The following is a 27,622-nucleotide window of genomic DNA, read 5'->3' as shown; positions in this document are numbered from 1 at the left end:
TTCCCCGCTCTGTCTCTGGTGAATCCTCTCACCATCCCGCACATCTGGCCTGTACCCCGGTTCTTGTGTGAATAAATAAATCTTAAAAAAAAAAAGTCATATCGAATTAAATTATTAGCAATAAATGGATAATATGTGAAAGAAATTTCGCATATAAGCACAATTTTAAAAAGTAGTATAGGGCTATGATAACTGGAATTGTTTCCCTTGTACGAATAGATAATACAGGACATTAAATGTGCATATTCCTGTTCATGGCATCTCTGCAATGAACAGTGTTCTCTGTCTGATCTGTTTGTTTTTTTTAAGATTTATTTTTTTTTTATGCATACAAGAACTGGGGTACAGGCCAGAGGTGTGGGAGGTAAGAGGATTCACCAGATACAGAGCTGGGAACAGAACAGGCAGATGTACTGAAGTACACTGCTGAGGGGAGCAGCGGGCGAGACAGGGGAGTTCTGCTGTGCCATGTGGGTTGCTCCCTGGCCTGCTGGGGATCAAACTGATGCTTCAAAAGCTGCGGATAGCTTCATAGTTTTGTGCTTAACCCCGTGCGCCACCAGGGATACCCTGTCTGATCTGTTTTAAGTGACTAAAACAGTCATGGTAATTATGAGCTTTATCTTCCTTTCTTTGAATTTTACTTGTTTCACAAATATGCTCTTGTAACGTGTCTTTACTGAACTATCTGGAAATACTCTTTAATCTATTAGATTCATCACTTTTTGGGCATGCTCAGCTTGTGAAAGTATGCATGATTGCTTCCTCAATGCATTCTGTGATCAGAATGTAAAGTTTAGTGTCATCAACTGGAAATTTTATCAGACTGTCTCCTGATTTTTTCATTTAGCATCAAGACCAGCCAGCCTTGATAGTGGCAGGACATCCACTAGCAATAGCAATAACAATGCTTCACTCCATGAAGTCAAAGGTATGCAGTAGGTAAATTTATCAACATGCTCCATCCATTTTCAGTATTCAAAAGTAAGAGGCTGATGAAGTTTCCAGGGTAAAGTATGAAATCCAGATCATCTGTATTTGGAATATAGTTCCTTGGAATGTTTCTTACTTTTCACATTGTAATACAAATGTATTTCAATGTATACAAATGTAAAAGCAGGAGCAGTTATATTTTGATTTTCTTTTCTCATCTTAACAGATAAAATATTTTTATTGTAATCTTTATGCTTCAAAAATATTCATAGGTCTTTGTTTTATTGAAGTTTTGTCTTTGTCATGAAAGTGGCTGTCTTTTGTGATATATGTACATTGAGTTTACATTACATAAGTGTTTCAAAAATATTTTTTAGCCTGACCCACAGTGTGGCAAAATAGGGATTCTAATAAATGTCTCTTCTAAGTACAACTGAAGAAAAACTGTATTTTGCTCTCAGAAAATTTCACCAGTTCAACAGCAAAAGTGAACTGAAATACACTTCAGTTGTATTTCTCAGGAGGTTGTGACTCCCTGTTGGGGCAGTGCAGTGAAATGGTAAGGGAGTTGTGGAGACAGTTGAAGTTAGACAGTCAGAGCAGTCAGACTAGTAAACCAGGGACCCAGCACAGTTTGTCCGGGCGCACATATCTTGTGCAAGGAATTTTATTCCATGAGTGGGGCATATAGGCCTTGCCTATAAATACTGGGACTGTTAAACTGAGGTATGGAAAATCTGTCTGCATGCAGCATGTGATGGTACAGTCCCTTCTCCCCTCCCAGGTAGGAGTGCTAAAAGAGAAACTGGTGGTGGCAGCAGCCTCTGTTACGCCTCTGAAGACCTATGTCCCTAGCCAAAATCACCAAGCCCAGCACTCCCTTGGCCAGGCCAACAGCAAGCCTTGGGCATCCTATGCCAAAATATGCACCAAGCATCGTGTTCCTTGTGCCAAGGCCCATACCCTGGTATAGGGACGGGAGCAGCAAGGAGGCAGAGTCCTGGAGTTTCAGTTCCTTAAAGCATCAAACAGTGTTTCCTTTACAGAGAAGGTGAAGAAAAGGCAGTGCGGATCATTCTGACTCGATTAACCCTTTCTCCCCACCAGACTGGATAAAGAACCTTAGATTCCAGGATAACCTACCTCCCTTAGCTGCACCAAATTAAAGATAAACATAAGAAAAGACATAGTACCGCAACTAGAAAAAGCAAATATGGCAGCACACATGCGTAGGAGGCACACATGCCTAGGAAAAACTAGAAGAGAAGAAAGGACACAGAATTTGAGGACCTAACAGAAATGAATGTTTTAAAATAATCTTTTTAAGAAAGCACAATAAAGTTCTGGACAACCAGCAAAAACAGGCAGGTACAAGGCCTCAGGAAAGAATCCAAGAACAAAGAGTTCTTAAAAGAGTAAAGATATTTTAAAAAACACAGAAATACTGAATGAAATTAAGACAAATATGGAAAAGTATATTAAATAGACCTATGATTTCAGATGAAAGAATTTTGGAAATTGAAGATATAAATATGTAAAAATGCCTTAAGTAGAATAAGAGTGAGAAATAAGAGTTAAGGAAATTGAAGCTCTATGAGAAACATCAGATTCCATTAGAAGAGGAAATACATGGAAAAAATGGGTGAATGTGAGGAGAAAAGGGAGCAGAAACCCTATTCAAAAAAAATATCAATAGTTGAGAACATCCCAAACCGAAGTAAAGAATTGAATATAGAAGTTTAGGAAACTGAGAGAACACCCAAATTTATAATTGCAAAACTACCTTCACCAGGACATCTCATTGTTAAATCATCAAAAGACAACAATATAAAAAAAAAAAAATTAAAGGCTGCTAGGAAAAAAGGTATGCAGTTTATGAAGGCACATTGATTAGAATGTCTCAGAATTCTCAGCGGATATACTCAGCAAGGAGAGAGTGGTATGAAATACTTACAATTCTAAAGATAAAAACTGTCAGCCAAGAGTGTTTTATCCTACAGTATTATCATTCAAGCATAATGGATAAATAAACTAATGGAATTTACCACTACTGATCTGCCATACAAGAAATATTAAAAGGGGGTGTCCCTGGTGGTGCAAGGAGTTAAGATGCAACCTATGAAGCTGTCTGAAGCCACTGCAGCATGAGTTTAATCGCAGATCTCTCCTGTCTCGCCCACTGCTCCCCTTAGCAGTGTATTTCAGTCTGCCTGCCTGTTCTGTTCCCCACTGTCTCTGGTGAATCCTCTCACCACCACCCCCACACCTCTGGCCAGTACCCTAGTTCTTGTATGCATAAATGAGTAAATCTTTAAAAAAAAAAAATGTTAAAAGGATTTCTTCTAGGTGAAAAGAAAAACACAAAACTTTGAGAAAGATGGTAAGTGTAACATGGAATCAGAAGCTTAAACAAGAATAACAGAGACAACCACAAGACATTAAAAGGGAAGCAGAAAAGAATAGGTTCTGTTTAGTCAAATGTCCTTACCAGCGCCAAGAGGATTATTTTTGATGCAGAAAATATTATAGAAGCCTCATGGTGACCTCAAAACAAAAACGTAGAATGGAGACACTTAGAAAAAGAAATGAAGAAATTGAACCACCAGGAAAAGCCACCCAAAAGAAAGGGCAGACAGAAATGCATGGAAAAACAAACAATATAAAGATAATGGCAGTAATTAAATCCTTCAAAAGGAAGAATGGCAGTAAATAAGTCTCATATATCAGTAATCTGAGTGGTCTGAACTCACCAATTAAAATATAGAATGATAGGATGGATGAAAAGGCATGCCCCAGAAATATTACATGTAGAAGAAATTAATCTTAGATCCAAAGACTCAAAGTGAAAGCCTAGATTAAAGTATTTCAATCCAATAACAGAGAAAAAAGCAGAAACTGCTTTTCTCATATATGATAAATTAGACTTTCAGCCAAAAAAATGGTAATTAGGGACATAGATTTCACTATGTAATGATTAAGGGGGCAGTCCAGTAAAAAGAATTGACTGTCATCATTTACACACTTCCAACACAGGTGCAGCAAAATATATAAAGCAATTACTAAAAGAACTAAGGAAACACATTGACAGCAACATACCACTAATATCAACAGATAGGTCATCCAGACAGAAAGTAAACAAGGAAATAATACTATTAAATGAAACTATAGATCAGATGTATTTAAACATCTACAGAGCTTTTCATCCAAAAGAAATTGAAAACATTCTTCTCAAGTCTACATGCAGCCTTCTCAAGGACAGAGCATATACTGGGACACAAAATATCTCAAGAAATATATCAGAATTGAAATTTTATCAGGCATCTTTTCAGATCACAACACTATAAAGCTAGAAATCAACCACAAAAAGAAAACTTTTATTATTGTGTGAGTAAATGATTTTGAATAACTCCTGAGTCAATGAAGAAATCAAAGGAGAAATAAAAATACCATGTACCACATACTGTGGGATGCTATGAAAACAGTATTAAGAGTGAAGTACATAATAATACAGGCCCACAACAATAAACAAAAACCTCAGTCTAACTTTACATCTGAAAAGAACAACAAACCCAAAAATAGGAAGAAAGGAAATAATTAAAACAATAAAAACTGGAATGGAAATAAATAAAAACCCAAAAGATGATAACAAAATATCCATGTAATGAAGAACTGGTTCTATGAAAATGATAAACTAAATAGATTATCTCACTAAGGAAAGGGAAAAACAGTGAAAAGAACCAGAAATGAAAAAGGCAAAATTATAGCAGATACCTTAGAAACTCGAAGGATCATGAGATACTATGTCCATATACAAACAAAACACCTAGAATAAGTGGGAAATTTTTAAAAGTCATACAACCTGAACTATGATGAAGTGACTCGGACAAACTATTAATAAACACAGAAGATGACACTAAGTAAAAGTTTCCCTGCAAACAAAAGCCCAGATGGTATCACTAGTGTATTCTACCAAACCTTCGAAGATCTAATAACTTCTCAAACTGAATTGAAGAGTAGGGAAGCTCATAAACACACTTCAGAAGGCCAACATTCAGATGCCAAAACCGGTACATAAAAATAAAACGGTATGTCTGATAAACATAGATGTAAAAAACCCTCAACAAAATTTTTGCAAATAAAACCAGTGATACATTAAGACTGTCATTCACTGACAATGAGGACACCAATTTCCTAAATGTATGGGATGCAGCAAAAGCAGTAATAAGAGGAAAATATATAGCAATAGAGGCTCACATCAAGAAACAAGAAAGAACTCAAAGAAACAACCTAATCTCGAAGCTCAAAGATCTAGAAAAATAACAACAAAAAAAAAACCAAAACCAGTAGAAAAAAAGAAATAATAAAAACCAAAGCAGAAATAAATGAAATTGAAACTGAAAAAAAAACAATCCAAAAGATCAATGAAACCAAGAGCTGGTTCTTTGAAAAAATCAATAAAATAGACAAACCCCTAGTCAGGCTCACAAAGGAAAAAAGGGAGAAAGCACAAATAAACAGGATCATAAATGAAAGAGGAGAAATCACAACGGACACAGCAGAAATCAAAAGAATAACATGAACAGTTATATGGAAACAAGTTCAACAATCTAGAGGAGATGGACCAATTCCTACAACTCTACAATCACCCAAAGCTAGATAAAGAAGAAATAGAACACCTAAACCGACCAATTACAAGCAGCGAAATTGAAATGGTAATCAAAAACCTGCCCCAAAACAAAAGCCCAGGACCTGATGGATTTACAAATGAATTCTACCAAACATTCAGAGACGAATTAGTGCCTATCTTTCACAAACTCTTCCAAAAAATTGAGAAAGAAGGGACAATACCAAACACGTCCTATGAAGCCAACATTACACTAATACCAAAACCGAATAAGGACAACACAAAAAAGGAAAACTACAGGCCAATCTCCCTAATGAACACTGATGCAAAAATCCTCAATAAAATTTTAGTTATCAGAATCCAACAATGTATCCATAAGATAATTCACCACGACCAAGTAGGATTCATTCCAGGGACACAAGGATGGTTCAGCATCCGAAAATCAATCAGCGTCATCCAACACATCAACAAAAAGAAATATAAAAACCATATGACAATATCAATAGATGCTGAGAAAGCATTCGACAAAGTGCAACACCCATTCATGATAAAAGCCCTGGAAATTCTTGGGATACAACGAACATACCTCAACATCATAAAGGCCATATATGACAAGCCAACAGCCAGTATCATTCTCAATGGTGAAAAGCTGAAAGCAATTCCATTAAGATCTGGAACAAGACAAGGATGTCCACTCTCACCACTGCTTTTCAATATAATACTGGAAGTCCTAGCCAGAGCAATAAGACAAGAGAGAGACATACAAGGAATCCAAATAGGAAAAGAAGAAGTCAAACTATCACTATTTGCAGATGACATGATAATATACATAGAGAACCCCAAAAACTCCACAGAAAAGCTAATTAAACTAATCAATCAGTTCAGTAAAGTGGCAGGATACAAAATCAACACGCAAAAGTCAGTAGTCTTCCTATACACAAACAATAAATCTGAAGAAGAAATCAAAAAAACCATCACTTTTATTATCGAAACAAAAAAAATCAAATACTTGGGAATAAATCTAACAAAAGAGGTAAAGGACCTGCACAAGGAAAACTATAAAACACTGTTAAAAGAAATAGAAGAAGACACAAAGAAATGGAAAGACATCCCCTGCTCATGGATTGGAAGAATAAACATTACTAAAATGGCCATCCTACCAAAAGCAATACACAGATTCAGTGCTATTCCAATAAAAATTTCAATGTCATTCTTCAAAGAAATAGAATAACTATTGATGAAACTCATATGGAATCACCAAAAACCCCGAATAGCCAAAGCTCTCCTGAAAAAAAAAAGAAGGGAATGAAGGCATCACATTCCCAGACTTCAAACTATACTACAAAGCCATAATCATCAAAACTGCATGGTATTAGAACAAGAACAGACATACAGACCAATGGAAATGAATAGTAAATCCAGAAATAAGCCCACAGATTTATGGTCAACTAATCTTTGACAAAGGAGCAAAGACTAGGCATTGGAGCAAAGAAAGTTTGTTCAATAAATGGTGCTGGGAAAACTGGGTCACTACGTGCAAAAGAATGAAGCTTGACCACTACCTCACACCATACACAAAAATCAACTCAAAATGGATGAAAGAACTAGACATAAGACCTGAAACCATAAAATACATAGAAGGAAATATAGGCAAAACACTAAGTGATATGCACATCAAAGACATCTTTACAGACACATCACCCAAAGCAGTGATAGTGAAGGCAAAGATAAACAGCTGGGACTACATCAAATCAAAGAGCTTCTGCACAGCAAAAGAGACAATAACCAAAACAAAGAGAAACCCCACCAACTGGGAGAACATTTTTGCACACAACGCTAATGATAAAGGACCTATCACAAAAATCTGCAAAGAGCTGATGAGACTCAACAACAACAAAGAAAAAATCCAGTCAAAAAATGGGCAGAAGAGCTAAAAAGAAACTTCTCTGAAGAGGAAATGCAAATGGCCGACAGGCATATGAAAAAATGTTCAACATCACTTGTAATCAGGGAAATGCAAATCAAAACTACCATGAGATACCATCTTACACCAGTGAGAATGGCACATATTAAAAAAAATTAGCAACAACAAATGTTGGCGAGGATGTGGAGAAAAAGGAACTCTCCTGCACTGTTGGTGGGAGTGCAAACTGGTCCAACCACTATGGAGAGCTGTGTGGAGATTTCTGGACCTACTAAACATAGAGCTTCCATATGATCCAGCAATTCCACTGCTAGGTATTTACCCAAAGGACACAGAAACATCAATTCCAAAGAGCACCTGCACCCCTATGTTTAAAGCACCACTGTTTACAATAGCTAAGCTTTGGAAACAACCCAAATACCCAAAAATAGATGACTGGATCAAGAAGATGTGGTACATATATACCATGGAATATTACTCAGCACTCAATAAATATAAACACATGCAATTTGCAGCAAAATGGATGGCACTGGAAGGGATCATGCTCAGCGAAATAAGCCAGAAAGAAAACGAAAAATACCGGATGGTCTCACTCATAGCAGGAATCTAGAAAACTTAAATAAGGGACCAGGAAAATGACTAACTGTAAGAAAGTGAAAATCAAAATCAACAAAAAACTATGAGCCAGAGACACTTTATGGGGGGTGGGGAGGTGGAGGGATTGGGGTCAAAATAAGGGGGTTGCAATTGTATGGGGAACATAAAAATAAAATTTATTTTAAAAAAATAAAAATATAAATTTCAAAAAGACTGTCATTCACCATGGCCAAGTCGATTTCATTACAGGCATGCAAGGCTGGTTCAACATAGGCAAATAAGTGTCATTGACGACAATGTAAAGAAAGTTATTATCATTTCAATGATACTGAAAAAGCATTTGACAAGATTCAGTACACATTGATGATAAAAAGCTGTCAATAAAATGTGAATAGGGCCTCCCTGCTGGTGCAAGGGGTATAAGCACAGTGCTGTGAAGCTGTCAGCAGCCTCTGCAGGGCGGTTTCAATCCCCGGCCAGTCAGGGAACTGCCCACATGGCACAGCAGACCTCTCCTGACTCGCCGGCTGATCCTCTCAGCAGTATATTTCAGTCTATCTTCCTGTTCTGTTCTCAGCTCTGTATCTGGTGAATCCTCTCACCTCCCACACCTCTGGCCTGTACGCCAGTTCTTGTATGCATAAATGGATAAAATCTTTAAAAAAAATAAAATGTGCATAAAAGGAATATACCTCAACATTTAATAAAAGCTATATATAAAAAGCCCACAGGGAAATAATACTCAATAATGAAAAACTGAAAGTATTTTCCCTAAGGTCAGGAGTAAGACAAAGATTACCACTGTCACCTGGTTCAACATTACTGTTCAACATAGTATTTGGAAGGCCTAGCCAGAATATTTAGGCAGAAACAAAGACATAAAGAGTCCAAATTGGAGGAGAGTGAAAACATCACTATTTGCAGATGATAATATACATAGAAAATCCAAAGGACTCTACCGAAGAACTACTGGAAATAATACAGTAAAATTGCAGGATAAAAAATCAATACATGAAAATATTCTCTATATATACATTAAAAAATGAGTTAGGAAAAAATATTAAGAACACAAATCCCATTGGAAACCACACCAAAAAAGATGAAATACCTGGAATAAGCTTAACAAAGGAAGCAAAGGCACTATTGCTATATACTGAAAACTTTAAGACTTGGCAAAGGAAATAAAAGGAGACATAAAACAGAAAGATATCCCTTGTTCATGATTGGAAAAATAACTTAGTTAAAGTGACTATCTTCCCCAAAGCAATTTACATTTTCAGTGCAATACTGTCAAAATTCCAATCACATTCTTCAAGGAGATCGAACAATTAGAAAATTTGTATGGAACCATACAGGATCCCAAATAACCAAAGCTAATCCTCAGGAAATGAAGAAAAATGGAGTATCATGTTCCCTGACTTCAAACTTTACAGTAATAGTGATCAAAAAAGCATGGTATTACAATAAAAACAGAGACCAAAGGTATAGAGCCCAGAATTAAAGCACACAAATATGGGCAGGTAATCTTTGACAAAGGAATTATGAGCGTAGCTTATAGACAAGTGTCAACAAATGGTTTTGGGAAACTTGGACAGCCGCATGCAAAAAATGAAACTAGATCGTTACTTAACTCCATACAAAAATATTAATTCAAAATGAACTAAAGATTTGTATAAGATCTGAAATCATAAAAGAAAACATACATGATACACTACTGGACATCAATCAGAAATGTGTATTTGGGGACACGTCTCCAAAATCAAGGGAAACAAAAGCAAAAATAAACAAATGGGACTGTATCAAACAAAAGCTTTTTTACTTCAAAACAAACTGCCACAAAAATAAGACAACCTATGTGCTGGGAGAAGATATTTGCACATCACAAATCTAACCATTGTAAATTTACAAAATATATAAATAACTCATAAAACTCACCACCAACAGCAAAAAAATCCAGTCAAAAATTGGGAATAAGGGGAATGTAAATCAAATACCACAATGCAATACCATTTCATCCCAGTGAAAATGTGCTATATCAAAAGGACCAGAAACAACAAATGTTTGTGAGGATGTAGAGAAAAAGGAACACTTCCATTATCAGTGGGGTTGTAAGTTGGTGCAGTCTCTATGGAAAACAATACAGATTCCTCCAAAAAATAAAAGTTGGAAATACCATATAGTCCAGAAATAACATTGCTAGGTATTTATCTAAAAAACATGAAAACAGGGCCTTCCCTGGTGGCACAGCGGTTGAGCACTGGGTTGCAAGGCTGCCCGCAGCCTCTGCAGTGCCAGTTTGATCCCCAGCCACCGGCGAGGGTCCCACATGGCACAAAGACCTCTCCTGCCATGCCTGCTGCTCCCCTCAGCAGTGTATTTTGTCATTCTGCCTGTTCTGCTCCCCGCTCTGGCTCTGGTGAATTCTCTCACCCTCCCATGCTTCTGACTGTACCCAGTGCTTGTATAAATAAAATAAATATTAAAAAAAAAACATGAAAACACTAGAATAAAGTGATTTATGCACTCCTGTCTTTGTATCAGCATTATGCACAATATCCAGAACATACAAGCAAACTAAATATCCATCAGCAGATGACTCGATAAGTAATTGTCGAATGTATACTGAATCAAATACTACTCAGCTATTAAAGTGATGATATTAGTGCCTTTTTTGACAAAATGGATGGTTTCTGAAGTGTTTTGCAAAGTAAAACAAATCACGAAGGGAAGGAAATTTACCAGTTATAACTTATGCAGAAAACAAACTGGGAAAACAAGACATCTTAGACTGAAAAATATACTGGCTACCAGAGGGAATGGCGAAGGGGAGGAATGGTGATAGGGCTGTGGCAATGCAGAGGTGGTGGAGAGTGAATGAGACATGCACACATGTGAACTTGTACTTCCTAAATTATAGTTATATAAAGTAGTGGTAAATCAATAAAATTTGAGATTAAAAACAGATACATACTTATAACATCCATGAAATCCGTTTTTTAGTGAGAAGACAGTTGTGTTTGTATTTGTAACAAGAGCCAAATGGATGCATAAAGCACAGAAAAAGAATTATTTCAAGAAATTTTTTGTTTAATTTTTGGTATGCATTCCAAAGTGAGTTCTTTATGTAAATATCCAGAAGCCTGCACTGATAACTTTTCCTTAAAGGTGTACTGCCTATTCAGCTTCCAAGTTAAAAAAAGTTGATTATGTAGTTTTTCTACAATACAAATTTGTCAAATTATAATGAATGCATTTGTTGTGTTTTTGTATTTTGGAATCATTTTGTCTCAGTTGTAATTTTATCATTAATGCTATGGTTTTGTTGGAATGACCTGAAAAACCTGATCTCAGAGAGGGATTTCTTTTTTTCATTTTTATAATCATGTTTGTGTCCAGTAGGAAAATGTAGTCCTGAAAATGTCAAGAAGCATTTTTTTCCTAATTTGTAAATTTAAGAAAATGTTATTTCTGTAAAATTTTCGAATTGGTCCTCCCCTGGTGGTGCAGGCATTTGAGTACAGCTCTATGAAGCTGTCCGCAGCCTCTGCAGTGCCGGTTCTATCCCAGCCAGCCTGCGAGGGTCCCACATGGCGCAGCAGACCTCTCCTGTCCCGCCCGCTGCTCCCCTCAGCAGTGTATTTCGTCAGTCTGCCTATTCTGTTCCCTGCTCTGTCTCTGGTGAATCTTTTCACCCTCCCGCGCATCTGGCCTGTACCCTGGTCCTTGTATTTAGAACAGTTTTTGATTTTAAACTTTTGAAGTAGTTTAGAATTCATATATAATCATGTTTTGTTCTAGATTTTGAAATGTTCTATAATTATTGGAACCTGAATTTTAAAAAATACATTAATCATTTGTAATTTTTTAAGATTTAATTTTATTTATGCATACAAGAACAGGGGTGTAACAGGTCAGGGTGTGGGGGTGGTGCAGAGACAGAGTGGAGAGCCCAACAGGGAGATTTACTGAAACACATTGCTGAGGGGAGCAGTGGGCAAAACAGGAGAGGTCTCCTGCACCATGTGGGTTATCTCCCTTGCCAGGGATCGAACTCATGCCACAGTGGCTGGCATTAACTTGATAGTGCTGAGACTTTAACTCCTGTGCCACCAGAGAGGCCCCAATCATTTGTATATTCATTTATTTACTCATCATATTGAGTGCCTTCTTTGTATGTTTAGGATCTGGGTACAGTAATGAAAGTATATCTTTGCCTGTGGTGCTTATAATTTTGTCTATATAAACAAAATAAGGAAGCAGGCTATGGTAGACTATTGTTAGATTGATGACAGATTAACACATTTACTTAACCATCTTCAAATTAGCTTGAACATCTGTTTGGCTATTCATAAGAATCCAGTTTACAAACGTTACTTCTTATATGGTTTTAATCTCACTTCTATTTATTGTACTCTTAACACACCATTTACTCCAAAAGCAGGTGCAGTTAACATCCAGAGCAGACCACAAAGCCATAGCAGTGGAGAATTTAGCCTACTTCTTGATCATGAGGCTTGGTCCAGCAGTGGTAGCAGTCCAATTCAGTACTTGAAAAGACAAACCAGATCAAGTCCAGTACTACAGCACAAAATGCCTGAAACACTGGAAGGTCGAACATACCACAAAATCAAAACTGGTTCCCCTGGAAGCGAAGTTGTTACACTACAACAGTTTTTGGAAGAAAGCAGCAAGCTTACCTCAATACAGGTTAGTTTTATCTATAGTGAACTTAATTTAGATGAATATCACAAATAAATTTGTATGATTGAACTTTAAAGCTTATTTTATGTTAAGGAGTAGATATATGAACAGTTTCATATTGTACAAAATACATCAGGAAAATAACTGACTGTATTCATTTATTAATCTGCTTTGGTTTTTTTAACAGATAAAGTCTTCAAGTCAAGAGAATCTTTTAGATGAAGTAATGAAAAGCTTGTCTGTCTCTTCTGACTTTTTGGGAAAAAGTAAACCAGTTAGCTGTGGTCTTGCCAGGTCAGTCAGTGGAAAAACCCCAGGAGACTTCTATGATAGATGGACAACTAAGCCTGAACAGTTTGTGAGACCTGGAGCTCAAAAGACTGAAGATAATTTTTCCATTAGTTCTCCAGGAAAACCTACATCAGGCACTCAAGGAAAAATAAAATTAGTAAAAGAAACTTCTCTGTCACGACAATCAAAAGATAGTAATCCTTATGCCACTTTACCTCGTGCAAGCAGTGTGATCTCTACTGCTGAAGGAACTACCCGGAGGACAAGCATCCATGATTTTTTGACCAAGGACAGTAGACTGTCTATGTCAGTTGATTCACCACCAGCTACTACTGCTGATAGCAACATCACTGCAGCATCTAGTGAGTACCCTTTACACCTATGGTCCTCTCATACACCTCATGGTCCAACACATGCTATAGACTCTCATGCACACAATGATTTAGCTATAGATTTATCTGAGTCTCTATATGCCCAGTCTAGAAGCTCAAGAACAGAAAGGTCACGCTTTCCAAACCAAACTTTTGTCACTATTAATATGTCTAATGATGAATTTGTAATATCAGCTAAAGATAGCATAGAGTCATTTACTGTGGCTCATCCATCTCAGCCTTTTTTATCCTTGAATACAGAATTAGTGAGTAACATTACTGGGCTACCTCCCAGGCCAGTCATCAGAGTGACAGACCAGGCTTCTGCCTCTTTGGATAAAGTTGCACAAAAAGATATTGAACAGTTTTCTAATAATCAGAACCCTAGAAACAGTAACCCATACTCTTTTGTAAATAGTAATAATCTTATCACTCTTGCATGCCACTATCCTGATGACACAGAAACTGCATTGTTAGTTTCTGAGGATAATCAAACTGTTTGGTATGAATATGGTTGTGTATGATCCTTTGATATATACTGTGCTCTGTAATATGATTTGAAGAGCTTCTGTTGAAAAGTATAACTTAGCTAGGTTTATATTTTACTTTTAAATTGTGATGTAGTGTTAAGCTGTACGTGATGGCATTTATATAAATGTGAATGTGTAACCACACCAAAGCCTGCATGAAATATTAATTGCATTGTGCTTTTTCTGCATGACTTTAAAAACCTTAGCAGTGTATTTTCTTCCTTTCAAGTTTCTTATGGTTTCTTATGGTCTGATAAGAGACTGTTGCTTAGATACATAGAAGCATGTTAAAATTGTTGCATGCTATAATAATAAGAAGGCATTTCCAAGTCATGTTTATTTTGGTGCTTCCAAAAAGAATGATCATTTCGCCTACTCTCTCATTTCCCTAGCTGTCTCTTTCTCACTCCTTTTTTTTCCAGAATGTGTACTTCATATTTTGCATATACAATAATAGTGAGGAAAATATTTTAAAAGATATCATTTTCTTTTGCCATTAAATTGTGCTTTCCTGTTTCATTTTCAAATAAATAGTTATAACTGAATTAACACTACGTAGCAAGTAGCAAATTCTGCCTCTATTTATAAAGTTACTCAATACATTGTTAATATTCATTAATGTAGTGTAATTTTTAAAAACCCATCAAATTTAAATGTGGCTTATACAGTGACTAGGAGCATTTGTATTCCCCTTTGCACTTTTCTTCATACAAGAGCTCAAATACCTATTCTATAAAATTATATTTTTACTTGGAATTAATTAATAGTTCTTCCCATTTTTATATAGACTCTAAGAGAATAAACCAAATCATACTCAGTGTGTTGGAAATCTGCATTTTTTTACTTAGGTTCAAAAAGGTAGGAAATTTACAAAGTGATAAGATCTGTTACTTCTGTAATTATAATTTATTACTAAATTATATATGTTTATAAATTGGAATTTTCTAAAATGAGTACATTGTGCAAAATAAAATACACAATTTGGGATTTGTGGCCATTAAATAGTATATTTTTAGTAGAAGAAACTTCACAAAAAGGATAAACTCTGAATTTTAAAAAAAAATGAAAGAGAAAATATTGCTGTCTCTAACTCTTAAACCCCATCCATTTGGGGAGTGTATCTTAGTTCTGTCTCTGGAATGTTACTGCTATTTTGATTGAGCCTAAACATTACTGATAATAACTCAGCCTGGCATCTCGAAGGAATGCTTTGAAATGTAACTTTCTAAAAAAGGAGAAAGTTTATTATACATGTTATATTTTTGTTATATTAAATTCGTTTTAATTGGGCCATAGAGAATCTTTGCTTAATGAAATTTATAATCCATTGTGATTTAAACCATCCTTTTGTATTTGTACATCTTTTGAGGTTCTAGGCCCCTTCCATTTTTATCTTTGATCATACTTCTTTCTCACTAAAAATGGTTCTAATACAGGCAGTGAAATGAACACAGTCAGAAACATTTCATATATATTAAAGTATCACCTAAAATATTTTCTACATGATTACATTAATCTCTTCTATGGTCAGTCATGTCACAGTCCTAACATTTCAGATACTTCTAGTGTCCATTTTCTTTGCTTATATAAGGTAATAGTAAAACTTAATGATAAGTATAGAAGATATTAGATGGGGACTGTAGATGAGACAGATACTGTAATTAGCATTATTTCTTTCTACATTGGATTATTTACAACTGTTTCAACTTTTTGGGTGTTATGAATATGATACTAAAGTTGTGCAATATAACTTGAGAAATAATGTACTATTATATTAAACACTGTGATTATTTTTACAAAATTAGACTTACAGAACAAAAGTATTTCTAACCCAGATGGCTATAGTTACATATACAGAATGTTTTCAAAAAGAACATATTGTGCATGTAAGACAGATACATACCATGTCCATGCACCTTGAGCATTGTCTGAGAATATAGACTAGACTTTCTCCAGAAACTGACAAATATGGAGTCATAAAATTCCCCCAAATTGTAGTTTATTACCTCTTTCTTCATAGAATTTGGAATCATTTTTCATGGTGAGAAGAAACTTAGAAATGATACATAACCAGTGTTTCCCAAGCTTTAAAAATTAAACATCATACTTTCTATAAATATTAGACATGCCCCAAATTAAAAAATAAACTTTTATTTTTAAAATGAAATAACTCTCAGTTAACCAGCTATACTTTTTTCTCTGTGTCATTTCCATAAATATCCTATGGCTTCACAAAGGTTTAATTGAAAAGCAATTTGGATATTCAGTACCCTCACTTTTTAAATGATAAATCTGAATAGTTTTTATATTCCTAGTTTAGGTTCTGTTATTTATATGACATTGTATAGTTACACTATTAGGCATTGGGTCCCCTTTGATCAAAAAATTTTAGTTGGAATAGGGCAAGTATATTATTTGCTTATAAAGAATCCTCAGGCCCTGGGTTTATCAGCAGATGATACAAATACTTTATTGTGGATCCATCTGCTGTTGTATTCAAGATTAGTTTTTATTTTAAAACTGTATGTGGACATTTCATAAATAAATACAGTAAGTAAAGAGACAATGGACGTAAGAACATTATTTGTAAATTTTAAAATATAAAAATTAGTCATTAAGTAATGCTTTAAATATCTGTTGGATTAATAAATTTCACAGAACTAGATTCCTTCCCCTTTCCATACTCAGTAAAAGCTCTTTGGTTTCTTAACTTCATGAATTGTAAAATGTTTAACTTTGATTAAATAATATGAAATGCTTTTCTCCTGCAGATGTGGACAAAGTACAAGAAAGCAGAAATTCAAAAAGCAGGTCTAGGGAGCAACAAAGCTCCTAATTCTATTACCCACTACATGACATGTGGGCCAAGTGGTGAGTTTCTTGCTTAAAATGTAAATGAGATTGGACTCATTTATACAAACTAACCGCATTTAAGTTATAAGAACAAGGCACATTGCATTAACAGATGTAAATATTGCTTGCTTAATTCATGACCTTCTGTCTTACTAGTAAAGCAAGATTATTTGATTGCCGTTAAGTTTTTGTCTGTCAGTTCATGAAACAAACCTTTAAAAATTATTCTTTTCTCCTCAGTTTAAATGTGATTTTACTAATTAATATTTTTAGGAATTCCTTTTTTAGTTTCAAGTGTGTGGGAGTGAGAGAGAGAGAGAAAGAGAGAGAGGGAGGGAGAGAGAGAGAGTGTGTGTGTGTGGGGGGTAGAAATATAAATTCCCCCCCCCCCATTTTCTTGATAATTGAAAATAAACTAAATATCATTTCAGTTAGGAGTCAGAAAAATTGTCTCTATCACTGTCTCATTCTTATAGAACTGTCTGGTGCATGCTGTTCTTACACTGGCTTCTCTTTAGTTTACAACTCTCTTATCTTCAAGCTTTTCTTAAATTTTCTTTCTTCTTTCTACCTTCCAATTAAATACAGAGAGAAAAGTGTCCTTCAGTTTCTCAGTATGAAGCCTTTATTTCTGAAGTAACAAGACACCCAACTATAGGAATCATTTTTAAACTCTTTAAGGAGACTTTAAACAATCCTTCGTGACTAGAGCAGGCAAGAAATACAAACCTTCATTCCTTCCTTGAATCAAGGAGCACTACTGGAGTCAACTGCCAAAATTTTTAGAAGGTTTTAGAACTTACTACACTCTGTTAAGATCTACTGAATAAAGGATGTTCTCTCGCTAAGGACCAAGTGTTTTAAGGTTTCAAGAAGTACACCAAGAACATCTACTTCTTTCATCATTTGTTTATGAATTTATCTGTTTGCTTAATGCTTCTGCTAAGTATTAGCCAAAATCTAGCCATTTATATTTAGTTGTGTAAATCTAAATTAAATGCTGTAGTATGTGGTGGAATGTACTATATATTAAGATACAGAGAACACTGCTTTGGCATGTCAGAGCCTTATTTGGCTAGCAGACTGCATGTGTTGGTACTCCTTTTTTTTTTTTAAGCCAATTATTTTGACGCACTGCAAAAGAAATTCAGTTTATAAGTAAATCTAAAGAATTCATGAGAAAGGAGTTATAAAAAATGTACAGTTAATCTTTCTGTATTCCCATTAAGCAACACTAAGCATTCATACATGGATCCAAGGTAATTAAAGAGTGTTTTTCTGAAACTTTTTGGTAAGGTGGTTTTCCAACAAATGGCATTCCCAAGATAAAACTGTTGTATTTTAACTCATTTCCCTTTTTTAGCATTGGGTTATATATGTGTGTTTGTTTTTTAACTTGAGAGCTGACTGTTGCTTAAGAAGTTTTTCTTATGGCAAAAATAATGTAAATAATTTACTATTATCTGCATTTTGCCAAGGATTCATTTATTACTAAGACTATCACTAAGATTTTTGGTTTTGTCCTTTATATTATTACAGTTAAAGTTGGTAACTATTACTGGTACTTTTGAACTATTTGTATGCATTTGTTACCTTAAACATTTGAAGGAAGCACAAAAAATAGATTTAGTTAACCCAGGGACACATTAAATTTTTTGTAGTTCCAATTTTATATCACAGTTTTATTTTCTTATGAAATTAAAAAATGCATTAATACTTATTAATGCAAATTCATTATTTAACATGCATATCAGAAAAATCTTAAAGGTCTAAAATAAAAAAGATAACTTTTTTATTTTAACAGTATACTTCTTAGGCTCTCATTACCAGCTCTAAAGATCTTTTTGGAATAATTCATGTTCCATATTGTGTAGTTTATGAATTGTGTTTTTCCTTACTAATCCAGTAGCTATGAGAAATATATTTGTCTGTCTGTTTCTCTTCCTTCGTACCTCCCCTGTTGTTTTTTGGTAGACCAGTAGCATGTTATGTTCATAATCTACTTTCAGAAAGACCATTAATAAAAACAGCGTGTATACTTGACCAGAGCTAAAATGAAAGTTAGAAAACTTGGACTTAGTCAACTTAATGCCACAATTAACTTAGGTTTTGCCACCAAATAATAGTGTAAAGCTAAATCACTTTTTTCCCCCCAAGAATGGTTAAATCACTTTTAAACTCTTGGATGAAAGGTGCTATGTAAATATAAATACAGAGGATTCTTACTAAAATACAAATAATGTACAACACACATATTTAAAACCTTTCTCTAGACCTTGAAACACCTTGCTCTTATCATGACTCCCTAGATTCAAGTATCACATTGATAATGGGTATCATGGCAGTCTAGAGACACTTGCATGTAAAAAATGTAAATTCATTTTTAGGTGGGTAATACAGTAGATGGGTAATTTAGATTTATATTAACTAGCATCCAATTTGCACAACTAGGACACATCACAGGACAGTTACTGAAAGTTGAAATTTAATGAGTAGGAGGTACCCCAATGAGGTGAATGGTATCACCATTTGACTGCTCCAGGACACTAATGTTCTAAAACAGGGAACCTGCTGACTTAACAATACATTGTTGCTTTAAGTATGAAATGCTTAATGGCAGCCCATAAAGTATTAGATCTAAGTAAGCTCACCCTGAGGAAGCTCAGTTAGAGAAACAACCATGGGAACACTTAAGACTGCAAAAGTATGAATCTCAATTATATTTATCATCTTTCTCATACCCTTTCAAGAAAAGACTAAATAACCACATGAGTATATTTTTCCCCCAAGATACCTTCAGAAATAAACTTAGTAGGAAGTCATTCTTTTTCCCTTAGATGAACTTCTACCAAGCAAAATAGTATGGCCAGCTAGAAACTAACTGGAACCCTTTACCTGACGAGGGCCTGACATGCTTTTAATTATCTGGTTCTATTGTCAGACAATATCTAAACCCCCAAAGAAACTGAAGAATTCAATAAATAGGGTAATAGCTTCAGTCTGGGCCTCCAATAAAGTGCTTAAGATCTGGCCATGTGAAAATGTTTGGTCCAAGTTTTTGAACCAGTGGTTTACCAAAGAATTCATGAAACAGGTTTGTGTATATAGCACCTTTCATGCAAGGCATGGTAAGAGCCTATTTAAAAATCACTGTGCATATACAGAATTAAAGCCACCTCACAAAAGCATTACAGCCTGCACTGTCTTAACAGTTTGTCAGAAAGTGGAAAACATTGTACCAAATCTGGAATTACAATGAGGAGTAATAATGTATGCTAAATGACTTCTGTATTTTAAGTTACTTTTTATGATAAAAGTGGTAAATTTTTGTGTTTTTCTCTCCTGCAGTACTTAGTCCTGAGATGTATTTTTTTTTTCTTTAAGCCTTGAATGATACAAAAGGAGCCCATTTTATAATATAAACTTGATGTACATGTTGAGAGATATTTGGACAACAATGAAAATGCCTTAAAAGGAATGCTTATGGATAAAGTTGCACTTACAACACCCTTTAACAAAACCTGATTTTAAACTGTTTTTCTTTTCTATTAAGGGTTCTCTTTTTCAATGTTTGCCATTGTACTTTACAACTGTTATTAAATACCAAATCAAATAATATGAAAGCGGTAATACTTCCTTTAAAAGTAATGCTGAGGAATTTGGAATTGAGTGGTACAATATTTATTATTTGGCAATCCCTAGTACCAATCACAGAAATCCAGTTCATAGCAAGAGACGCCACAACTTGATTTGTCTTTCTTAAACCATTTTTCACTTTAGTTTCTATTTCTCCTTAAAAAATAAAGCTGGCTTAACATTCATTTATCAAACTGATATAAAAATAAAGAGGTGCTTTTTTAATAAGTGACTAGTAATTATTTTAAAAATCATACAATTTTAGCCAAGTGTTACTTTCCCTTTTCCCTGGAAAATCTATTTCTAGACATAACTCATACCCTTGTTTAGTTGGTTCTGTTCTCATCATTTGAGGAAAGGGGGGATGTAGCAGAGGTTTTGGGTGAAAGTGTCAGTTCTATCAATCCCAAAAGAGGTCTAAATACAATCTATTAGACTGTAAAAATCTATCTCCTTCATTTTTACTTTAGTAGGCAGAATGTTTGAGGTGATAGCCAGCCTTTTGTTCTTGTGTAAGTCAGTCTTTCAGAGCTAATTCTTATCATAAAATGGGGAGGGCAGTTAGACTAGTTAGCTGAGGTCCTTTGGTGTCTTTGATTGTATACATTTAATATTCATTTTATATGTAAAGCAACCTAAAATTGCCTCTTAGAAATAAGGGTAAAAACTGACATGGTGTCTCAGAAATGAGGTTATTGTTTATGGAAAGTATTTCCTACTAACTCCACATGTCTTCAATCCAGTCTATATTTTATAAAAATTCTGCCATGAGTGGACATGTAGTACCTAATCATATGTATCAAGAAATATTTTGCCATTTAGTTAACAGAGATTGATTGGTACAAATACAGTAGTTACCAGATGGAAATTGAGTGATGAAACTTAGAAAAATAATCATATGAATATCCCACTTGATTGTGCTAGAAAAAAAGATGAGACTTTACATGATTAGAAATTATTGTAGTCTATGTCAGTCCCCCCTCCACTAATGAAGGTTTTGTTTAAATAAGGGGGCAAAATGTGTCAATTTCCTTCACTATTTCTGAACTACCTTCTGTATGACAACTGACACACTATCCTGAATTCTTACACTGTTTCAGAGGCCATAATTGAAAGAAACTAGTAAAATTTAATATACCTTATATACACAATGGAATATTCAGCAATCAAAAAGGATAAAACTCATGCTATTCACATCAACATGGATGGAGCTAAAAGGAATTATGCTCAGTGAAATAATCCAGAAGGAAAAAGAAAATATTGGATGGTTTCACTTATAGCAGGAATATAGGAAACCAAATGAGACATCAATGTAAAAAAATAACAGTACAAAACACAACAAAGCAAAACCAGATAATTATAAATCAGAGACATACTGCAGGGAGGAGGGGGGAGAGGGATCAGAGGGCGGAAGGGAGGAGAACAGGGGACTGCGTAGATGGTGCATTGGGGAAGGAAATTATGGGGACTACACCTGAGGGAGTGGGGGGAAGCAAGTATTGTTTAAAAATGAACAATGGGGCCTCCCCTGGTGGCGTAGGCGGTTGGGCAGTGCTGTGAAGCTGTCGGCAGCCTCTGCAGCACAGGTTTGATCCTGGCCAGCCAGCGAGGGGCCCACATGGCGCGGCAGACCTCTCCTGTCTCGCCTGCTGCTCCCCTCAGCAGTGTATTTCGTCGGTCTGCCTGTTCTGTTCCCCACTCTGGCTCTAGTGAATCCTCTCACCCTCCCGCACTTCTGACTCTATCCAGTGTTTGTATAAATAAATCTTTTTTAAAAAATTAATATAATAAAAATGTTCAATCTTGCCAACTTCAAAAAAAATTTAATATACCCTAGGAGAAATTTTAAGTATGTTGACATTTTTAACCTCTGAACAAGGGATTCAACAAATCAGTAATGGCCTATATATGTATTCTGAGTTTTGGCCCCCCCTGGTGGTGTAGTGGTTAAGTCCCAAATGGGCCTGACTTCCATTTGGGCCAGGGAGCCAACACGAATATGGCACAGCAGACTTCTCGTCTCACCTGCTGTTCTCCTTAGTCGTCATGTTTAGGTACATCTGCTTGTTCTCCCCACTGTCTCTGGAGAATCCTCTCATCACCTCCCCCACCTCTGGCCTATACCCCAGTTCTTCTATGCATAAATAAATAAAAAATCTTTTAAAAGAATGTAGCTTTAAAGTATAATGATTACGGGCCTCCCCGGTGGCGCAGCGGTTGAGCGCTGGGTTGCGAAGCTGCCCGCAGCCTCTGCAGCGCCGGTTGGATCCCCGGCCACCGGAGGAGGGTCCCACATGGCGCGCAGACTTCTCCTGCCGCCCGTTGCTCCCCTCAGCAGTGTACTTCGGTCCTTCTGCCTGCTCTCCTCCCTGTCTGGCTCTGGTGAATTCTCTCACCCTCCCGCGCTTCTGACTGTGCCCAGTGCTTGTATGTATAAATAAATAAATAAATAAATATTTAAAAAAAAAAATAAAGTATAATGATTACAATATACCATTTTTCCATCTATTTTGAGTGTTTTCTACATTAAAAATTTCTAAAGGCATACTTTTATAGAAAAGTTAAATTAGGGGGTCTCCCTGGTAGCTCAAGGGGTTAAGATGCAACCTATGAAGATATTAGCAGCCACTGAGGCATTGGATCTCTGGCCAGGGAGTTATCCACATGGTGCAGCAGACCTCTCCTGTCTTGCCCATAGCTCCCCTCAAGTGTTTATCGCTCCCCTCAAGTGTTTATCGGTGTATCTGCCTGTTCTGCTCCCCACTGTCTCTGGTGAATCCTCTCACACCCCACACCTCTGGCCTACACCCCAGTTCTTGTATACATAAAATCTTTTTTGAAAAGATTAAATAGCTTATTTTTCACTGGAAAGAAAATGTTTTTTAAAAAAAATCCTTTAATGTAGTTCTCCCCCTTAATCCTGTTTTTTAAAATTATTTTATTAGCTTACTCCTTAATCACCATTCGCCAACCACTATCAGTTTTACATTGCTTTTGATTTTTTCGCTATACATAGACTACCATATGTAGAATTTTCAATATGCTCATTTTGCAACTTGCTTTTGTCAAGTACAGTGAACACTAATCTTAGTTTCAATGTTTTTTTTAAAGATTTATTTATGCATACAAGACCTGGGGTACAGGCCAGAGGTGTGGGGGGTGAGAGGATTCACCAGAGACAAGAGTGGGGAACAGAACAGGTGGATTGACTGAAATACACTGCTGAGGGGAGCAGTGGGCGAGACAGGAGAGGTCTGCTTTGCCATGTGGATTGCTCGGTGGCCGGCGGGGATCAAACTGGCACTGCAGAGGCTGAGGACAGCTTCACAGCGCTGTGCTCAACTGCCTGCACCACCAGGGTGGCCCCCGTTATTTTTAATTGTTGAAGGCATTCCTGTAATGAGTAACTGTCATTAGGGGGTGAGGGTGAGACTAGAATGTGTTTGAACTAAAACTATATATATATTTAAAAACAGTTCATTAATTGGAAATGAAATAGTCTTCAAATGATTTTAGGTAGTCATCAAACCAAGGTGCTAGATATTCTTATCACTTTTAATGCCACTTATATATTACAAATAAGAAAAGCAGCTTCCCACAATAAATGTATTTTAGGGCCTCCCTGGTGGCACAAGGGGTTGGGTCATAGCACTATGAGGCTGTTGGTAGCCACTGCAGAGTGAGTTATATCAAGGGGGCTGGCACACATGGTCCAGCAGACCCCTCCTGTCTTGCCCACTGCTCCCCTTAGCAGTGTATTTCAGTCAATCTGCCTGTTCTGTTCCCCACTCTGTCTCTGTTGAATCCTCTCACCCCTGCACCTCTGGCCTGCAACCCAGTTCTTGTATGCATAAATAAATACAAATCTTTTTTAAAAAACACAACAAAATGTATTCTAAACATTACAGTCAAATCAGTTTTTATTGAAATTTAGTATTATGGGATCATGTCCTGTTGTCTTCACAAATGTGAGAAAATCTTCAGGGCTCAACCCCATAGATGCAGCATTGGTCATTGGATGAAAGTACACCTTTTCATGTCCACCTTCCAAAAATGCAGAATCCAGAACAAACTTCACATCTCCACTATCACAGAAGAGTGCCAAGGGTGTGGCACAGCCTTTGCCAACTTTGAGTTTTTCTAGCATGGCTGTTTCATCAGCAAACCGCAGATTTCCACTCCCAACTCCTAACTGCTTGGCAAGATCATTCAAATTAATATGTCTATCATGAAGAACTGTCACTAGCCAATACCCTTTTTTCTTTTTGTCTTTAAGAAATAAGTTCTTACTATGTGCTCCTTTCAAATGCTGGATATGTGGCATCATTTCTTCAACTGTAAATACCTGTAAAATACCATAATAAGTATAAGAATAATACACATGAATACACATAATTTCACTTATATTGTTACATATTTGCTTACTGGGTGAAACAAAGCAAGCCTAAGGAGTATTCAGTTCCCATGTTTCACTGGTAGAGATCCATTTCTAGCACACTGCCAAATGATTATAAGCCCTTGGGGTCACTCTGGCGGCTCAGGGATTAAAAACACTGCCCTCTCAAGCTGTCACTAGCCACTGCTGTACGAGTTCAATAGCTGGCCAGGGAGCTGACCCACATGGTGCCAACAGACCTCTCCTGTGTTGCCCGCTGCTCCTCTCCCAATTCTGGTGAATCCTCTCACCCCACCACACCTCTGGCCTACACCCCCAGTTCTTGTATGCATAAATCAATCTTGAAAAAAAAATTAAATTCCTCATCTCAGGGGTCTCATGCAGATCCTTACATCAATTCTCTGTTCCACTGTGCTAGCCAAACATTTTTAAAATCCCGTTTGTTTTTCCTTTAAACTTCTAATACTGAAGGTTTATAGCAGTCGGGACCCCTACTTCTTACATCCAAACGATGTGACAGCCTCTACAAATGTGTAACCATAGCGAGGGGGAGAGGGCTGGGAATAAGACCCAAATTAACACCAGAAAAGCTGGCAATGTGCACTGGTATAGAAGGGGGCGTATATGACTAAGGAGAGGGAGGAAGGTCAGAAAAGATTCCATGTCTCAAACCAAACGCCCAAAAATAGATGACTGGATCAAGAAGATGTGGTATATATACACAGTGGAATATTACTCAGCAATCAATGCCATTTACAGCATCATGGATGGAGCTGGAAAGGATCATACTCAGTGAAACAAGCCAGAAAGAAAAAATACATATATATTGGATGGTTTCATTATAGGAGTGATGTAGAGGAGCCAAATAAGATGGGGGTGGGGCGGTAGTAATTATAATAAAGTGAAAATCAAAATCAACAAGCAACTATAAACGGATGGAGAAGGGCACAAAGGACTGTGGCGCTGTGGTGATGGTACACAGGTGAATTGGTGGGAATTTCATGGGGACTATAACTGAGATGAGAAAGCATACATTGTAGAAAAATGATGTAAAAAATATAAAAGTTTCCATGTTAAATTATAAAGGTGACAAAGACAGTTTTAACGTGTCGACAAAATTAGCTATTATCATTAGCTGCTACTCTAGCCTTGGTAAAACCTTTGTGGCCATGCACCCCTTAAGTTACACATTGGAAGTGAAATATTTGCAATTTTCACATCAATACCCTATATCATATTAGTGTTAGGGGGAAAAGGATGTCCTAAAGCTAATTCCATACAGGCTTTGTGGACTCCACCCCCACCCCAGGCCAAAGCCAAAGACTCTGGGAACTCCAAATCCCATCCCCACCAAAGGGAAGGTAGCTGGGAACTGAGGGAACGGGGCTGCTCTATAACATTAGGAATACCAAACTGCTAACGGTGGTCTCCTGGTTTTGAATACATGCATGATGCCCGATACATCGTAACCACTGACAGCCGATTTACCTGGTAATCTGCATGTAAAGTGGACCCACTGCCCAACACAGCATGTAAAGTGGACCCACTGCCCAGGACCAGTTTTAGATGTACACGTTCTCAAATGTTGCACAGACACTCAACATGAGGTGTGATCAAGTCACTCTGTTATGGGGCAACCCCGACATAAAACGGGTTCCTGGCTGTGGGTCCTCACCTGCGCGCTTAAAAGGGACTTACTAATACTCCACTACAGGCACACACAAAAGGTTAATAAAAGGTTTATTTACAAGGGAAAGGGAAATGAGGAAATGTACAACTCAGGGAGAAAATAGGGAAATAAAGTCTTTAATGCGTCCTACCCGATCTGCCGACCTGGAAACACAAAGGCACTCCGAGAGCTGGCCGAGCAGAGAGCCAAAAAGGGAACCCCCCAAAGCCCTCGTGTCTGGTTTTATACCGAACCTGGCTGCTTAACCCCACCCTCAGGTCCCAGCCACCTTCCCTTTGGTGGGGATGGGATTTGGAGTTCCCAGTGTCTTTTGGCTTTTTTTTTTTTTTTTTTGGTGGGGGGGGGGGGAGTCCCAAATCTAATCTCCTGTCAGGTCCCTTTCGTATTCTGGAGCCCGGGAGTAGATTTTGAACCTGTACTTCTGGGCCACAAGAACCCTGGGGACAGCTGGTCTCCGCGGCCGCGCCGCACTGGCCACCCACTTCGCCCCGGCTGGCCGCGGGAACGGCTCACCTCGGGGTGCTCCACGACCTCGGTGTGAATGGCTAAGTCACCGAGCCGCTGCTCGAGCGCCGCCCGCAACTCGCCGCCCGCCATGCCGGGGCGAGACCATGGACCAGGCCTGCCGAGGACCAAGCGCACCTTCCGCGTCACTCAGACGGACGGCGGAAGCGGAAGTGCCTGGTGGGCCTGAAGCGGAAGCCCGGCACCAGCTCTTCCGGGGCGGGCGAAGCTGTGTAACCACGTTCGTGTTGGGAGGGGAAGGGCTTGTCTTTCAGAGATGACCCTTGAATGAGGCATGAAATTCCTTTTTAGGGTTTCTTTTATGAATGTGTATTAAAGCTCAAATCCCGGGTAACGTAGATATTGCTAGAAATGTGTGTCTCGTATGAATGAATTTAAGTCATTTCGGTTGTGCAAATGAAGATCGAGGGAAGGAAGCCTCTTAAGACACAGAAAGCATCAAATCACACGGGCACAGTTGCCCAGGAAGAGGAGAGGACTTCACAAATTTGAAAACTAAGTAGCTTTATCCACCTCATAAAACCGTTGAACTGTTTCCTTTCAAAGACTCC

The 27,622-nt window shown here is 37.1% G+C and overlaps 2 protein-coding genes across 2 annotated transcripts in view; one reads left to right on the top strand and one right to left on the bottom strand.

The window, feature by feature from the left end:
• CCDC88A (coiled-coil domain containing 88A) overlaps positions 1-20,697 on the top strand; it is a 154,918-nt gene extending 134,221 nt beyond the window's left edge. The window contains exons 29-33 of the mRNA XM_054687742.1: positions 851-931; positions 12,517-12,785; positions 12,967-13,432; positions 16,743-16,842; positions 17,413-20,697. Coding sequence (XP_054543717.1) covers positions 851-931; positions 12,517-12,785; positions 12,967-13,432; positions 16,743-16,807 — 881 coding nt within the window. The 3' untranslated portion in view covers positions 16,808-16,842; positions 17,413-20,697. The remainder of the gene's footprint in view (positions 1-850; positions 932-12,516; positions 12,786-12,966; positions 13,433-16,742; positions 16,843-17,412) is intronic.
• Positions 20,698-24,335: 3,638 nt separating this feature from the next.
• LOC119259819 (prolyl-tRNA synthetase associated domain-containing protein 1) lies at positions 24,336-27,225 on the bottom strand. Its single transcript, XM_037528804.2, has 2 exons — positions 27,060-27,225; positions 24,336-24,805 (listed from the first exon to the last, which is right to left on the bottom strand). Exons 1-2 carry the CDS (start codon positions 27,141-27,143, stop codon positions 24,374-24,376), a joined length of 516 nt encoding a protein of 171 aa, XP_037384701.1. The 5' UTR covers positions 27,144-27,225; the 3' UTR covers positions 24,336-24,373.
• Positions 27,226-27,622: the final 397 nt, after the last annotated feature.

Source organism: Talpa occidentalis, unplaced genomic scaffold (genome assembly GCF_014898055.3).
Source record: "Talpa occidentalis isolate TD23 unplaced genomic scaffold, MPIMG_talOcc4v2.1 talOcc4.5, whole genome shotgun sequence".
Lineage (NCBI taxonomy): Eukaryota > Metazoa > Chordata > Mammalia > Eulipotyphla > Talpidae > Talpa > Talpa occidentalis.
The sequence above is the reverse complement of the archived record's forward strand: the minus strand, read 5'-3'. Positions and strand labels throughout refer to the sequence as shown.

Bases quoted from the DNA above. Each gene is read 5' to 3' on its own strand.
- LOC119259819 (XM_037528804.2), bottom strand. From the start codon at position 27,143: ATGGCGGGCGGCGAGTTGCGGGCGGCGCTCGAGCAGCGGCTCGGTGAC. The intron at 24,806-27,059 runs GTGAGCCGTTCC...GGTATTTTACAG, and splicing joins AGGTCGTGGAGCACCCCGAG to GTATTTACAGTTGAAGAAAT.